The sequence below is a fragment of the Oncorhynchus masou genome, chromosome 22 (assembly GCF_036934945.1).
Source record: "Oncorhynchus masou masou isolate Uvic2021 chromosome 22, UVic_Omas_1.1, whole genome shotgun sequence".
Lineage (NCBI taxonomy): Eukaryota > Metazoa > Chordata > Actinopteri > Salmoniformes > Salmonidae > Oncorhynchus > Oncorhynchus masou.
The window spans coordinates 40074290-40090977 of NC_088233.1; the positions used below are offsets into that span (position 1 = coordinate 40074290).

Genomic DNA, 16688 nt, shown 5'->3' on the forward strand with positions numbered 1-16688 from the left:
CCTGTCTGTGGGAGACGGCTGAGCAGATCTGGATTGGAATCTCTGATGCAGGGCGGTGGGAACGTGAACACCCCATGGATCACCGTTCCTTTTCTTTTGGTGGCTGTGTGACACACTTCACAGTTTCCTCAAAGGTTTTCTTCTTACATTGGATTTTTCCAACAGAACTGAGCGGTAGGACCGTAGGACCTGACTACTTGGCTGTGATGGCGTGTACAGTACAATATCAAGTAATACACAAGGAACGACTGATTCAATAAAAGTCTATTTTATTGTAGTGCTCTTCGGTTCCAACATATTTAAGAGGAAGGAGAGTGGAACATTTATAACGAACAGTTACTACTCAATACCTTCGTCTTTAGACATTATGAAAACGGTCAACTAGCAAAATGGGTTTAGTTATACAAATACTTCATATTTATATCATTTCAAAAAATATAAATATATTTTCCCCCAAAGTAACTACAGTTTGCTGGTTAGCACTATGTAAATGCATTGCAGGTTATGAATGTTAAAAATATAACAATGCTTATGGTGGCCTGTTATTTTGGAACTTAGATCACACTGCATGTAAATAATAGGTAAACATTGTGACAGCCCCACCCTATTTCTGATGTATTTGATACATTTACTATACACAAATAATATAAATATAATCTCATATAATATAATACTGTCTAGTACCCTACTTCACCCATATACCCATTTACAGTAGGCTCTCTGTGGAGAATATGGCCTCAACAAGCCCACGTCATGCCGGACTATCCTTCACATGCATTGTCCACTATTCTACTGCTATAGTTTATATATCCACTGTTCTGAAAGCTTAAGGGAAATAGCCACTAACTTAGCAACCATATACATTAGAATTTCCATAATCAAATGTATTATTAAAAAAAGGAAATAAGTGCTTTGGGGGAATGTCCTTGTGAGACCTTAGCTCAGATATTGTCCATTTGAAATGTTCATCCCATTGCATGGGCTCCTCTTGATGTTCAGAGTCTCTTGGCCTATCAAGTGAGGATAGAGGCGGGACTTCATTGAGCGTCGTCGACTGTTCCCGGTTGTCTGGTGCTCTTCCTCATCATCTTCCTCCTCCTCAGTGCTGGATGTGTTGCCATTGACCTCAGAGTCCAGATCATTTCTGTTGGGCTCGGGGAAGCTGTCATTCAGGTACTCAATTTCCTCTACACAAGGTGGCTCATCATCCTCGAAGCAGCTGGAGAGAGAAGAGCATAGGAGAGGAGAGGAGAGCAGAAGAGAGGAGAGCAGAGGAAAGGTGAGGAGAGGAGAGCAGATGAAAGGTGAGCAGAGGAGAACAGAGGAGAACAAAGGAGAGGAGAGCAGAGCAGAGCAGAGCAGAGCAGAGCAGAGCAGAGGAGAGGAGAGGAGAGGAGAGGAGAGGAGAGGAGAGGAGAGGAGAGGAGAGGAGAGGAGAGGAGAGGAGAGGAGAGGAGAGGAGAGGAGAGGAGAGGAGAGGAGACAGTCAGTTAACCAAGGAAATGGATGGCTTAATGAAGGGAGTGGAGCAGAGTACAGTAAATCAATAACTACCGTTTTGGTGATTAACACCACCAAAAGCTTCCATACATTTCCATCTCCTCTTACACACTGTGACATGTCAGTTCTACTACCTTGCTTCACAGCACAGTCATAGTTCCCCAGTCATTTCCAGTGAGCCTGAGCTCATTGACATCCTTGGCATGAGCCACAGACTCAGGCTGTAACTCATTCATATCCTTAGATGGGTTATTACAGACAGAAGCAGGATCTGAGTACTGCAAAGCGAGCATACACTGTAGTAAATGTTGGGTTTGGATTGGATGTGTTATCATTGAGATGTCTGATTAGACAACACAATATGTAGTGTCGGGAAAAACGCCACTACTTCCTCAATATCAGTAACGTTGTGTCTAAAAACCACATTAGTGTAAAGCTGTTTTACGATTATGCTAGTTGCAATGCAAGCTGAGGTCGTGCTGCTGGATTGGTGTCTGTGTGTCAGTGGAAGTTCCTCAGAGGAGGAAGGGGAGGACCATCCTGCTCAGTGATTTTCAGAAAAATAAAATAGTGAAACATAGATAAAACTATACTATACTCAATCACTTTTTATAGCTACTGTTTGCAGGCCTCCTGGGCCATATACAGCGTTCCTCATTGAGTTCCCTGAATTCCTATCGGACCTTGTAGTCATAGCAGATAATATTCTAATCTTTGGTGACTTTAATATTCACATAGAAAAGTCCACAGACCCACTCCAAAAGCCATCATCGACTCAATGGGTTTTGTCCAACATGTCTCTGGACCCACTCACTGTCACAGTCATACTCTGGACCTAGTTTTGTCCCATGGAATAAATGTTGTGTATCTTAATGTTTTTCCTCATAATCCTGGACTATCGGACCACCATTTTATTACGTTTGCAATTGCAACAAATAATCTGCTCAGACCCCAACCAAGGAACATCAAAAGTTGTGCTATAAATTGACAGACAACACAAAGATTCCTTGATGTCCTTTCCAGATTCCCTCTGTCTGCCCAAGGACGCCAGAGGACAAAAATCAGTTAACCACCTAACTGAGGAACTCAATTTAACCTTGCGCAATACCCAAGATGCAGTTGCACCCCTAAAAACTAAAAACATTTCTCATAAGAAACTAGCTCCCTGGTACACAGAAAATACCCGAGCTCTGAAGCAAGCTTCCAGAACATAGGAACGGAAATGGCGTCACACCAAACTGGAAGTCTTCCGACTAGCTTGGAAAGACAGTACCGTGCAGTACCGAAGAAACCTTACTGCTGCTCGATCATCCTATTTTTCTAACTTAATTGAGGAAAATAAGAACAATCCGAAATTCCTTTTTGATACATTCGCAAAGCTAACTAAAAAGCAGTATTCCCCAAGAGAGGATGGCTTTCACTTCAGCAGTGATAAATGCATGAACTTCTTTGATGAAAAGATCATGATTATTAGAAAGCAAATTACGGACTCCTCTTTAAATCTGCGTATTCCTTCTAAGCTCAGTTGTCCTGAGTCTGCACAACTCTGCCAGGACCTAGGATCAAGAGAGACGCTCAAGTGTTTTAGTACTATATCTCTTGACACAATGATGACACAATACTGGATCCTATTCCAACTAAACTACTGAAAGAGCTGCTTCCTGTGCTTGGCCCTCCTATGTTGAACATAATAAACGGCTCTCTATCTACCGGATGTGTACCAAACTCACTAAAAGTGGCAGTAATAAAGCCTCTCTTGAAAAAGCCAAACCTTGACCCAGAAAATATAAAAAACTATCGGCCTATATCGAATCTTCCATTCCTCTCAAAAATTTTAGAAAAGGCTGTTGTGCAGCAACTCACTACCTTCCTGAAGACAAACAATGTATACAAAATGCTTCAGTCTGGTTTTAGACCCCATCATAGCCCTGAGACTGCACTTGTGAAGGTGGTAAAATGACCTTTTAATGGCATCAGACCGAGGCTCTGCATCTGTCCTCGTGCTCCTAGACCTTAGTGCTGCTTTTGATACCATCGATCACCACATTCTTTTGGAGAGATTGGAAACCCAAATTGGTCTACACGGACAAGTTCTGGCCTGGTTTAGATCTTATCTATCGGAAAGATATCAGTTTGTCTCTGTGAATGGTTTGTCCTCTGACAAATCAACTGTAAATTTTGGTGTTCCTCAAGGAACACTATTGTTTTCACTATATATTTTACCTCTTGTGGATGTCATTCGAAAACATAATGCTAACTTTCACTGCTATGCGGATGACACACAGCTATACATTTCAATGAAACATGGTCAAGCCCCAAAATTGCCCTCGCTAGAAGCATGTGTTTCAGACATAAGGAAGTGGATGGCTGCAAACGTTCTACTTTTAAACTCGGACAAAACAGAGATGCTTGTTCTAGGTCCCAAGAAACAAAGAGATCTTCTGTTGAATCTGACAATTAATCTTAATGGTTGTACAGTCATCTCAAATAAAACTGTGAAGGATCTCAACGTTACTCTGGACCCTGATCTCTCTTTTGAAGAACATATCAAGACCATTTCAAGGACAGCTTTTTTCCATCTACGTAACACTGCAAAAATCAGAAACTTTCTGTCCAAAAATGATGCAGAAAAATTAATCCATGCTTTTGTCACTTCTAGGTTAGACTACTGCAATGCTCTACTTTCCGGCTACCCGGGTAAAGCACTAAATAAACTTCAGTTAGTGCTAAATACGGCTGCTAGAATCCTGACTAGAACCAAAAAATGAGATCATATTACTCCAGTGCTAGCCTCCCTACACTGGCTTCCTGTTAAGGCAAGGGCTGATTTCAAGGTTTTACTGCTAACCTACAAAGCATTACATGGGCTTGCTCCTACCTATCTCTCTGATTTGGTCCTGCCGTACATACCTACACGTACACTACTGTCACAAGACGCAGGCCTCCTAAATGTCCCTAGAATTTCTAAGCAAACAGCTGGAGGCAGGGCTTTCTCCTATAGAGCTCCATTTTTATGGAATGGTCTGCCTACCCATGTAAGAGACGCAAACTTGGTCTCAACCTTTAAGTCTATGCTGAAGACTCATCTCTTCAGTGGGTCATATGATTGAGTGTAGTCTGGCCCAGGAGTGGGAAGGTGAATGGAAAGGCTTTGGAGCAACGAAATAACCTTGCTGTCTCTGTCTGGCCGGTTCCCCTCTTTCCACTGGGATTCTCTGCCTCTAACCCTATTACAGGGGCTGAGTCACTGGCTTACTGGGGCTCTTTCATATCGTCCCTGGGAGGGGTGCGTCACTTGAGTGGGTTGAGTCACTGATGTGATCTTCCTGTCTGGGTTGGCGCCCCCCTTGGTTGTGCCGTGGCGGAGATCTTTGTGGGCTATACTCGGCCTTGTCTCAGGATGGTAAGTTGGTGGTTGACCACCCTCTAGTGGTGTGGGGGCTGTGCTTTGGCAAAGTGGGTGGGGTTATATCCTTCCTGTTTGGCCCTGTCCGGGGGTATCCTCGGATGGGGCCACAGTGTCTCCTGACCCCTCCTGTCTCAGCCTCCAGTATTTATGCTGCAGTAGTTTGTGTCGGGGGGCTAGGGTCAGTTTGTTATATCTGGAGTACTTCTCCTGTCCTATTCGGTGTCATGTGTGAATTTAAGTGTGCTCTCTCTAATTCTCTCTTTCTCTCTTTCTTTCTCTCTCTCGGAGGACCTGAGCCCTAGGACCATGCCTCAGGACGACCTGACATGACGACTCCTTGCTGTCCCCAGTCAACCTGGCCGTGCTGCTGGTCCAGTTTCAACTGTTCTGCCTTATTATTATTGGACCATGCTGGTCATTTATGAACATTTGAACATCTTGACCATGTTCTGTTATAATCTCCACCCGGCACAGCCAGAAGAGGATTGGCCACCCCTCATAGCCTGGTTCCTCTCTAGGTTTTTTCCTAGGTTCTGGCCTTCCTAGGGAGTTTTTCCTCGCCACCGTGCTTCTACACCTGCATTGCTTGCTGTTTGGGGTTTTAAGCTGGGTTTCTGTACAGCACTTTGAGATATCAGCTGATGTACGAAGGGCTATATAAATACATTTGATTTGATTTTGATTTGATTTACTATCTTCACATACCGCCAAATAACTGATTAAAACCCATTTTTTGCAATGAAGGTCTAGAGTAGCCACAACAGCACCCTCCAGGGCAGCACCATGATGGAGCCGACTCCTCTGGGTACATTGACTTCAATACAAAACCCAGGAGGCTCGTGGTTCTCACCCCTTTCCATAGACTTACAGAGTAATTATCACAGTAATTATCCGTACGACATCCTCCAACCTATCAGAGCTCTTGCAGTATGAACTAACATCTTGTCCATCCAATCAAATGATCAGAGAATTAATCTAGTACTGAAAGCATAAGCTACAGCTCGGAAGCACTGCAGTGCATAAAGTGTGGTGAGTAGTTGGCTCAAAGGGAGAGAAGAGTTTGGTACAACTTAATTTCCTCCAAAAATTAGGGAGAAGCAGCAGAGAGAGAGAGAGAGAGAGATCCATATCAGGGGATATCTTTTCATGACAAGTTTTTAATATTCTACCAAATATTTAGAGTTTTGTGGATATGCACCATATCGTGACAAATTCTGAATCCAATTGCATCTTGTGGACATACAGTATGTGATATTGGAATAACTTCGAATATCACACATGGACATGTCCTGTGTCCAGATTAGGACTCATTCAATATCCTGAGATATATGACATCCTATTTTCTCTCATCATGTTGACAAATACTGACTGTATAGGTCGCATATCTGTGTTTTCTCGGCACATTCAAGATATGAAGCGATATTGTTTCCAGATTCTCTTGGCTGAGGTCCATATCCTGATCTTGATATGCTTTTTGATGTGCTGAAAATAAGGACTATTTCTGATGGAGTTCTGAGTTTTCAGCACATTATCAATAATTTGACAAACATGAAATCCATATTTTTCTTTCATGCACAAATAAATTCTCGATTCCCTCTGGCTATCAAACATGGTATGGCTGGATATAGACTCCTTAGATATCCTAAGATAGGCCTATGTGGACATCTTATTTTCTTGATAAGATTACAAGTACTGACAGTTGGCCTACATAAACTCAGCAAAAAAAGAAACGTCCCCTTTTCAGGACCCTGTCTTTCAAAGATAATTAGTAAAATCCAAATAACTTCACAGATCTTCATTGGGTTTAACACTGTTTCCCATGCCTGTTCAATGAACCATAAATAATAAATTGGCATGCACCTGTGGAACAATTGTTAAGACACTAACAGCTTACAGACGGTAGGTAATCAAGGTCACAGTTATGAAAACTTAGGACATTAAAGAGGCCTTTCTACTGACTCTGGAAAAAAACAAAAGAAAGATGCCCAGGGTTCTTGCTCATCTGCATGAACGTGCTTTAGGCATGCTGCAAGGAGGCATGATGACTGCGGATGTGGCCAGGGCAATAAATTGCAATGTTCGTACTGTGAGATGCCTAAAACAGCGCTACAGGGAGACAGGACAGACAGCTGATCATCCTCGTAGTGGCAGACCATGTGTAACAACACCTGCACAGGATCGGTACATCCGAACATCACACCTGCGGGACAGGTATAGGATGGCAACAACAACCCCCCCCCCCCCCCGCCCTTTGTACAGGGACATATTATTCCATTTCTGTTAGTCACATGTCTGTGGAACTTCAGTTTATGTCTCAGTTGTTGAATCTTGTTGTGTTCATACAAATATTTACACATGTTAAGTTTGCTGAAAATAAGCACAGTTGACAGTGAGAGGACGTTTATTTTTAGTAAATCTTCTCAGCACATACAATGCATATGCATTGGACTAAGGTCCATATCAGGATCTTGATATACATTTTGATTTATTTTAGTAACTAGATTGAAGAATGTTAGCTAAATCCAGTAAGGCTAGTTAATTAGCTAACTAGCTAACCTTGATAGGGGGGTTGTTGCCTAGCTAGCTAATAAATAATGAAATTGCCTTCCCGTCAGGATTTTCTTTTTTTACTCCCAAGGAGACCTTTAAACATGTCTAGGCATATTTTGTATTCATGATTAATATAAGCTAACTCCTTTATAGCTTGGCTAGCTAGTTTATTCTAGTTAGTTTTCTTATCATGAATGAAGCAGGTAGAGTAGCTACACTATATACAAAAGCGTATGGACACCCCTTAACATTAGTGTCTTTTTCAGCCACACGTGTTGCTGACAGGTGTACAAAATTGAGCACACAGCCTTGCGATCTCCACAGGTAAAATAATTTGGGAGCTGGACATTTCATGATTTGGATTCAGCCCATTTTGATCAGAATTACAAGGATTAATATTACATATCATGTAAGGATATCTATTGAAAGTATATCTTTTAAAAAATATATAATCAGGTGATGACTACAGATATGATGCATTTATGGTATGAAGGTTTGGCTTGGAGAGGTTGGCGCCTGGTCACAGACAGCTGTTGGTTAGAGGAGGAGAGTACATAGAATTTTACAATGAGCGAAGGGATGATTCAGTATGTGGCTGCTGAAAGTAAACTGTGTGTGCCGGTGATCAGGGGTGTATTAATTTAGCTAATTCTGTTGCAAAATGTTTCTTAAGCGGAAGCAAACAGAACGAAACAGGGAGGAACCTACCTGAATTTGTCCAATAGAAACTAATGATTAATCAAATTAAACCAAACAAAATCGTATTTTATTTGATCGAATCAAATTGTATTCATCACATGTGCCAAATACAACAGGCGTAGACTTTACCATGAAATGCTTACTTTTGAGCTCCTTCCCAACAATGCAGAGTTAAAAAGTAAGAACATTTGCTAATAAATATAGAAAATAGTATCACAATAAATACCAATAACGAGGCTATATACAAGGAGTACCGTAGAGAGTCAGTGCAAAAAAGGGTAAATGCAAATAGTCCGTGTAGCCATTTGATGAACTGTTCAGCAGTCTTGTGGCTTGTGGGTAGAAGCTGTTCAGGAGCCTTTTGGTCCCAGACTTGGCGCTCCAGTACCGCTTGTTGTGTGGTAGGAGAGTGAACTGTCTATGGCTTGGGGGGTTGGGTCTATGACCATTTTTCAGGGCCTTCTGGATGGCAGGGAGCCCCGCCCCAGTGATGTACTGGGCCTCCCACATCACCCTCTGTAGCGCCTTGTAGTCTGATGCCAAGTACTTGCCATACCAAGCGGTGATGCAGCAAGGCAATATGCTCTCAATGGTACAGCTGGAGAACCATTTGAGGATTTGAAGGCCCATGTCAAACATTTTCAGCCTCCTGAGGGGGACAGAGGTGTTGTCGTATCTCACTCACAACTACGTTGGTGTGTTTGGACCATGTTAATTCCTTAGTAATGTGGAAACCGATGAACTTGAAGCTCTCAACCCGCTCCACTATAACCTTGTCGATGTGGATGGGGGCGTGCTTGGCAATTCTTTTCCTGTAATCCACAACCAGCTCCTTTGTCTTGCTGACGTTGTGGGAGAGATTTTTGTCTTGGCACCACACTGCCAGGTCACTGACCTCCTCCCGATAGGTTGTGTCAGCCTCGTCGTCGGTGATCAGGCCTACCACCATCGTGTCATCATAAATGTATTAATGATGGTGTTGGAGTTGTGTGTGGCCACACAGTCGTGGGTGAACAGGGAGTACAGGAGGGAACAAAGCACGCACTCCAGTTGCAGAGGGAGGTGTTTAGTCCTGAGTTTAGGATGAGCTTGGAGGGCACTATGGTGTTTAAAGCTATGCTGTACTCAATGAACAGCACTCTCACATAGTTGTTCATTTTGTCCAGGTGGGAGAGTGCAGTGGGAAGTGCAATAGCGTCACCTGTGGATCTATTGAGACAGTATGCAAATTGGAGTGGGTCCAGGATGTCTGGGATGTTGGTGTTGATGTGGCCATGACCAGCCTTTCAACATATTTCACGACTACAGATGTGACTGTCACAGATGTTGCTACACCTCAGATCAGCTAGATACAGGCAAGAGTCACCTTCATTACTCCAATTATAAACTTTCATTCATAGGTTAGGTTGTAGCAACCTCATGATGGGTATATGGCAAATTTGAGTATCATGTAGTAGCCTAAACCTATCAATGTTACATTGAACTGGGTGAATGGAATATGAATGACAGTCATCCAATATGCTGTAATAGAAATTAAATTAAATTTAAAAAATATCCTCCCTTATCTTGAATGGAACAACCTGCTACTGCTGTGAATGTAAACAACACTACCTGTCAAGTTATTCCCATTTTGAAATGCAGAAGCCCATGGTAATCGCTAATGCATAGGCAAATTGTGTTGGCAAAAGTGTGTGTGCAGGCAAATTGTCATTTCTGTGCGGGTGTAAAGGTGCCAATTGACTCCACCAGCAGTTCAGATGTGTGAAGGATGCTGTGACCTTCAGATAGCCCAACCCTTGATTGACAGCAAACATAAAGCCTTTCTACACTAATCAGATTAGAACACACTGGGATCCACTGGGGACGAGGATGTGACAGGCACACTGATTTACACCTTCTCCACACACTCACCTCTTTATGTGCGTGCATGTGAGTGTGTGTGTTTGTCTGTCTGAGTGCTTGTCTAGTTCTGCTCTGAATGAGAATTAAATAGAAGATAACATATGGTACTGTGATGAGAGGGGCTGTCTGCCTCTCCTAACAGAAAGCAGGATGATTTTTGGTGGGGGGGGCATCAAGAGTGGCAGGGGACCTATGCTTTTAAAACCTGCCGCTTTGAAAAGTAACACTACACTTTTGGAGTTCCGAGGATGCCATGGCACCGTGAGGTCGCCTTGGCAGAGACCTCCTGTATATTTTATAGATAGCCAAGTGTGTATAGATCTGGTCTGGATTGCATCTATTTGTTTAATTCCCGAGAATTAATGGCAAATCAGCTTTCTCACGATAGCTAGCTATCGTTGCTATCAAGATGGCTATCTAGTGAATTATGATTCTAATACACCAACCTATTATGGGCGGGGGGGGGTTCTACTACAATGAGGAGGACTATAATGCATGGTGAGCTAGCATTTGCGATTTCATCGGTCAGGAGGTTTGATCAAGCCATGTGGTTCCTTATTGCATAGAAGTTATTTAGCTCGTCTGGTAGGCTCGTGTCACTGGGCAGCTCTCGGCTGTGCTTCCCTTTGTAGTCTGTAATAGTTTGCAAGCCCTGCCACAACCGACGAGCGTTTGAGCCGGTGTAATACAATTCCTGTATTGACGCTTTGCCTGTTTGATGATTCGTCAGAGGGCATAGTGGGATTTCTTATAAGCTTCCCGGTTAGAGTCCCGCTCCTTAAAAGCTGCAGCTCTACCCATTAGCTCAGTGCGAATGATGACTGTAATCCATGACTTCTGGTTGGGGTATGTACGTACAGTCACTGACGTCCTCGATGCACTTATTGATAAAGCCAGTGACTGATGTGGTGTACTCCTCAATGCCATCGGAAGAATCATGGAACATATTCCAGTCTGTGCTAACAAAACAGTCATGTAGCATAGCATCTGCTTCATCTGGCCATTTTTTTTATAGACCGAGTCACTGGTGCCTCCTGCTTAAATTGTTGATAGTAACCAGGAATCAGGAGGTCAGATTTGCCAGATTTGCCAAATGGAGGGCGAGGGAGAGCTTTGTACGTGTATCTGTGTGTGGAGTAAAGATGGTCTAGAATTGTTTTCCCTCTGGTTGCACATTTAACATGCTGATAGAAATTAGGTAAAACGGATTTAAGTTTCCCTGCATTAAAGTCCCCGACCACTAGGAGCACTGCCTCTGGATGTGCGTTTTCCTGTATACAGCTCATTGAGTGCGGTTTTAGTGCCAGCATCGGTCTGTGGTGGTATGTAGACAGCAACAAAAAATGCAGATTAATTATTTTTAGGTAAATAGTGTGGTCTACAACTTTTTATGAGATACTCTACCTCAGGCGAGCAAAACCTCAAGACTTCCTTAGTTATCGTGCACCAGCTGTTGTTTACATATATGCAGAGGCCCCCACCCCGTGTATTACCAGAGGCTGCTGTTCTATCCTGCCAGCTGTATGTTCGTTATGTTGTCGTTCAGCCACGACTCAGTGAAACATATAGTAATGTTCAAAAGTTTGGGTCACTTAGAAATGTCCTTGTTTTCCATGAAAACATACATGAAACAAGTTGAAAAATGAATAGGAAATATATTCAAGGCATTGACAAGGTTGTAAATAATGATTTTTAATTGAAATAATAATTGTGTCCTTCAAACTTTGCTTTCATTAAAGAAACCTCCATTTGCAGCAATTACAGCCTTGCAGACCTTTGGCATTCTAGTTGTCAAATTTGTTGAGGTAATCTGAAGAGATTTCACAACATGCTTCCTGAAGCACCTCCCACAAGTTGGATTGGCTTGATGGGCACTTCTCACGTGCCATACGGTCAAGCTGCTCCCACAACAGCTCAATAGGGTTGAGATCCGGTGACTGTGCTGGCCACTCCATTATAGACAGAATACCAGCTGACTGCTTCTTCCCTAAATACTTCTTGCATAGTTTGGAGTTGTGCTTTGGGTAATTGTCCTGTTGTAGGAGGAAATTGGCTCCAATTATGCGCTGTCCACAGGGTATGGCATGGCATTGCAAAATGGAGTGATAGCATTCCTTCTTCAAGATCCCTTTGACCCTGTATAAATCTCCCACTTTACCACCACCAAAGCACCCCCAGACCATCACATTGCCTCCACCATGTTTGACAGATGGCATCAAGCACTCCTCCAGCATCTTTTCATTTTTCTGCGTTTCACGAATGTTCTTCTTTGTGATCCGAACATCTCAAACTTAGATTTGTCCGTCCATAATACTTTCTTCAAATCTTCCTCTGTCCAGTGTTTGTGTTCTTTTGCACATCTAGTGATGGTTGCTGATAATGGGCCTCTGTACGCCTATGTAGAAATTTCCAGCTACAATAGTCATTTACAACATTAACAATGTCTACACTGTATTTCTTTTATTTTCTACTTTTTATTTTTTTACCCCCTTTTCTCCCCAATTTCGTGGAATCCAATTGTTAGTAACTACTATCTTGTCTCATCGCTACAACTCCCATACGAGCTCGGGAGAGACAAAGGTCGAAAGCCATGCGTCCTCCGAAACACAACCAAGCCGCACTGCTTCTTAACACAACGCGCATCAAAACCCGGAAGCCAGCCGCACCAATGTGTCGGAGGAAACACCGAGCACCTGGCGACTAGCGTTAGCGTGCACTGTGCCCGGCCCGCCACAGGAGTCGCTAGTGCGCGATGAGACAAGGATATCCCTACCGGCCAAACTCTCCCTAACCCGGACGGCAATTGTGCGTCGCCCCATGGACCTCCCGGTTGCGGCCGGCTGCGACAGAGCCTGGGCTCGAACCCAGAGTCTCTGGTGGCACAGCCCTAGACCACTGCGCCACCCGGGAGGCATCCAACACTGTATTTCTGATCAATTTGATGTTATTTTAATAGACAAAATGTTTTGCTTTTCTTTCAAAAACAAGGACATTCCTAAGTGATCCCAAACTTTTGAACTGTAGTGTATACTTTATTTGTTGCTTTCTCTTGGGCTCCCCACTGTCCTGGGCCCAGGACCTTTAGCCCCGATAAGCTCCCACATTAACACGGCCCTGGGTAGAGTACCTAGTGATGATGACTATTTCAATGTCCACAAAGCAGTAGTTATATAGCAGGGCAGAGACGTAACCCTTGGCCACAGTAGTGATCTCTAAGGAAAGGTAGGTCGAGCCACAGCCTGTTCAACCCTCTACCATCCAGAAGGCGAGGTCAGTACAGGTGCACCAACGCTGGGACAGAGAGACTGAGAAACAGCTTCTATCTCCAGGCCATCAGACTGTTAAACCATTTTCATATCTTTCTTTCAGAGGCCAATGTCAGGGCCGCTGTGGCTAAGGGTTACGTGTCTGCCCTGTTGAAGCTGTATGAGGACTGGCATAACAAGGACCCGGACCATGAGACCATCCCCATCCGCCTGGCCCTGCTCCATTGCCTGCACCAGACCACCCACTGCAATGTCTACACTGTATTTCTGATCGATTTGATGTTATTTTAATGGATAAAAAAGTGCTTTTCTTTCAAAAACAAAAACATTTCTAAGTGACCCCGAACTTTTGAATGATAGTGTAAGATATTACAGGTTTTAAATGTCCCGTTGGTAGGATATACAGTACATGCTTTCAGTTCGTCCCATTTATTTTTCAGCGATTGAACGTTACCTAGCAGGACAGAAGGCAAAGGCAGATTAGCCACTAAGTCATCGTCTGATCCTCACAAGACAACCTGATCTTTTCCCGCAAAATCTCAGGTTTCCTTCTCCAGTCAGGTGTCTGTAGTATATCCCTCCCGTCCAAGTCAGTGAAGAAAAACTCTTTGTCTAATCTGAGATGACTAATAGCAGTTCTGATGACAAGAATCTCTTTTCTGTCATACGGTAGGAGCAACATTATGTACAAAACAAGTTACGAACAAAGGGAAAAAACAAACAAATTAGCATGGTTGGTTAAGAGTCGATGAGACGCCAGTCATCCCCTCCGGTGCCATCTCACTTAAGCAGTTTTCAAAACTGATAAGATATACTTTTGCATGGATTTTTCCTCACTGATTTTTCATTACTTCTTTCTTATTTCTGTCTTCATCCCTTTCTTTGTTTCTTCATCTCATCTGTTCATCTCGTGAGTTGATTAGATGTGAAGTAAGGGGCAACATGGCGAGATCACCCTTACTATTGTGTTAAGATTATTCCTTAAGAGCAATACTGAAGGAGGATGTTAGAGCTCACTGCTAACAGCAAGCCCTGCCAAACCCCACCTGAAATATTTCCCTTAACAAACGCTTACTCTAAAATCCAAAACCTCTTTCATACAAGAAATGGGGACATTTTGTAGAGTAAAAAGGAGTCATCCAGCCGGCAGCTGTGTAGAGAATAAGGACTTGCTCGTAACCTTGTTCCTAGTCACAACAAACACAAACAATTAACAAACGAAGCTAACCGTTGAAGCTGTTGCCCCACAATTTTCCAGATTATCACATAAAAAACACTTTGGTTCTGACTACATTGCATCAACAAAAGAAAGTATTTTGTATACACCAGGTCCCCAGTGTCTGGTCTGGAGCGTGAAGTCACAAGCTCTGCTGGTCGGCTACTACCTGGCAACCTATAGTAGCGGTGCCAAATGTCCTGGTCTGCCTTATGATCAAGTTTGATCCCCACTGTGAATTATTTTAAAGTTTGCTTCAAATTGAGATATTTAATTAAATAGTGATCCATTCTTACTAATATATTTGTCAAATCACAGGACCACGTGCTGACACAGACCAATCACCGGCCGGCAGGCTACGAGGAGGCTCCATTAAACTCTCTCAGGCATGATGAAAACGACTACATCGACCATGATCCTTAGCGATTTGTTGGTGCCATTCAGCCCCATTCAGCAATATGGCGGCTTCAAATTCAGCGCTACGACTATATACTGGTTTATGGTATACTCAAGTCATGTGAAATACACAGCATGTAGATGAGCATACCCTCCCTGTCTTTTGTGCAATACAAATCCAGAAGAAAAATGTAATTGCAAACATTGACAACAATAATTTGGCTATAGATTAAGCATGAGCAGCAGCTGATTCCTACAAGTGATCAGTGATAGTAGTTTGTTAATAACTCTGTTGCTGTGCTAGTCTGTGAAAGTCCCTTTAGCCAAAGTGTTACGCCTTTCCTCATTTTCTCCTTTCTTCCCTGCTACCCCTCAGGTTCTTGTTGCCCAGAAGCTGCCTGGCTGGTGCAGTGAGTCAGTAACACAGTAGCTAGTCCAATGTTTACAATTCAAATCCTATTAGCCATGTTGTCAGGAGTGACCAATCGACCGTGAAATCATCATTAACACAAAGGTACAAAAAAAGAGAGTGGGGAAACAAAACAAAACAAAACATAACAGGCCAACAGATTTATCATGAATAGTTCTGCTACTGGCTGTGTTGGGGAGAAGTTTGCTCGGAGGGCAGCTTGTATGAACAATATGTCGAAAGTGGTATGCCCATCTACATGAGACCATTACCATAGTGTATCCTCACACATGAATGAATCATACTAAAGTGATTGCTCTACCTATGGCATGCTATCGTGTTCTGTTTCATGACATTAGATCAACAGATACCTACTCCAATGGCATAAGAAAAGGATCAAAATGGTAGTATGTCTGTGAGCAGTATACATTGGTAAAACATGATTTGCACACAATCTCTCAGCACAAGGAGAACACACATGAGACCAAGCAGACAATGGACACACAGTGAAAATCCTTTCATCGGTTTTATAATTATGTGCAAATGCAATCTTAATCGGATTATTCATGTCATCCATTCAGCCAGCCGCATTGCAATCAAACACAGTGATCTGGAGAGATAGTGCAACCTTCATTACTGTACACACAATGGGCTGAGAGAGAAACAGACATCTCATCCCAACATTGCCTCCCCTGACCCCAAGAATAACTAATCCAAGGTTATTACCGTTTTCCTTCTGTTTCTCTCTATTTCCCTGATAATGAAAGTTAGCAGTCTAGGCTGTTAACAACCTCGTTTCTCTATTAGGAAAAGGATTTAAACTTACCATGGTCTGTGGAAAGAAAATATGTTGTTTCTGATGTATTTTAATCAAAAGCCTGCGGGTCAGGATGGAAACCAAACAAGCTAGTCATTTCATTTTCAGTGTAAGGCTCTTCACAGAGCAGTGGGTCAGGGAGCACATAATGCACTACATCGCAATCAGGAATTATATTCAATGGGAAAAAAAGTGAGTACAACTGGCTGTTGGAGTTGAATATTGATTTGAAAATGTATTTTTCACGGTGTCTGTAAGTTTGTCTTTCATGTCAACATATTCAGAATATGCATTATAAGCATTATATAAGAATAAGCATTATAATCAACTCTAACTTAACTCAGCCCTATGGTTCAGTATATCACCATTTACTGTAATGGCTAAACATACAGTACTAGTGTAACTACACACACAGACACCCCCTCTCCTTCGTTTCTACACTGCTGCTACTCACTGTTTTTTTCTATGCATAGCCACTTTACCCCTACCTACATGTACAAATGACCTCGGCTAACCTTTACCCC

The 16688-nt window shown here is 42.8% G+C and overlaps 1 protein-coding gene across 1 annotated transcript in view; it reads right to left on the bottom strand.

Annotated features, from left to right (window-relative positions):
* Positions 1-252: 252 nt before the first annotated feature.
* Positions 253-16688, bottom strand: part of LOC135509493 (cytosolic carboxypeptidase 4) — a 141727-nt gene continuing 125291 nt past the window's right edge. The window contains exon 23 of the mRNA XM_064930203.1: positions 253-1219. Within this exon, the coding sequence (XP_064786275.1) occupies positions 937-1219 (283 nt within the window). The 3' untranslated portion in view covers positions 253-936. The remainder of the gene's footprint in view (positions 1220-16688) is intronic.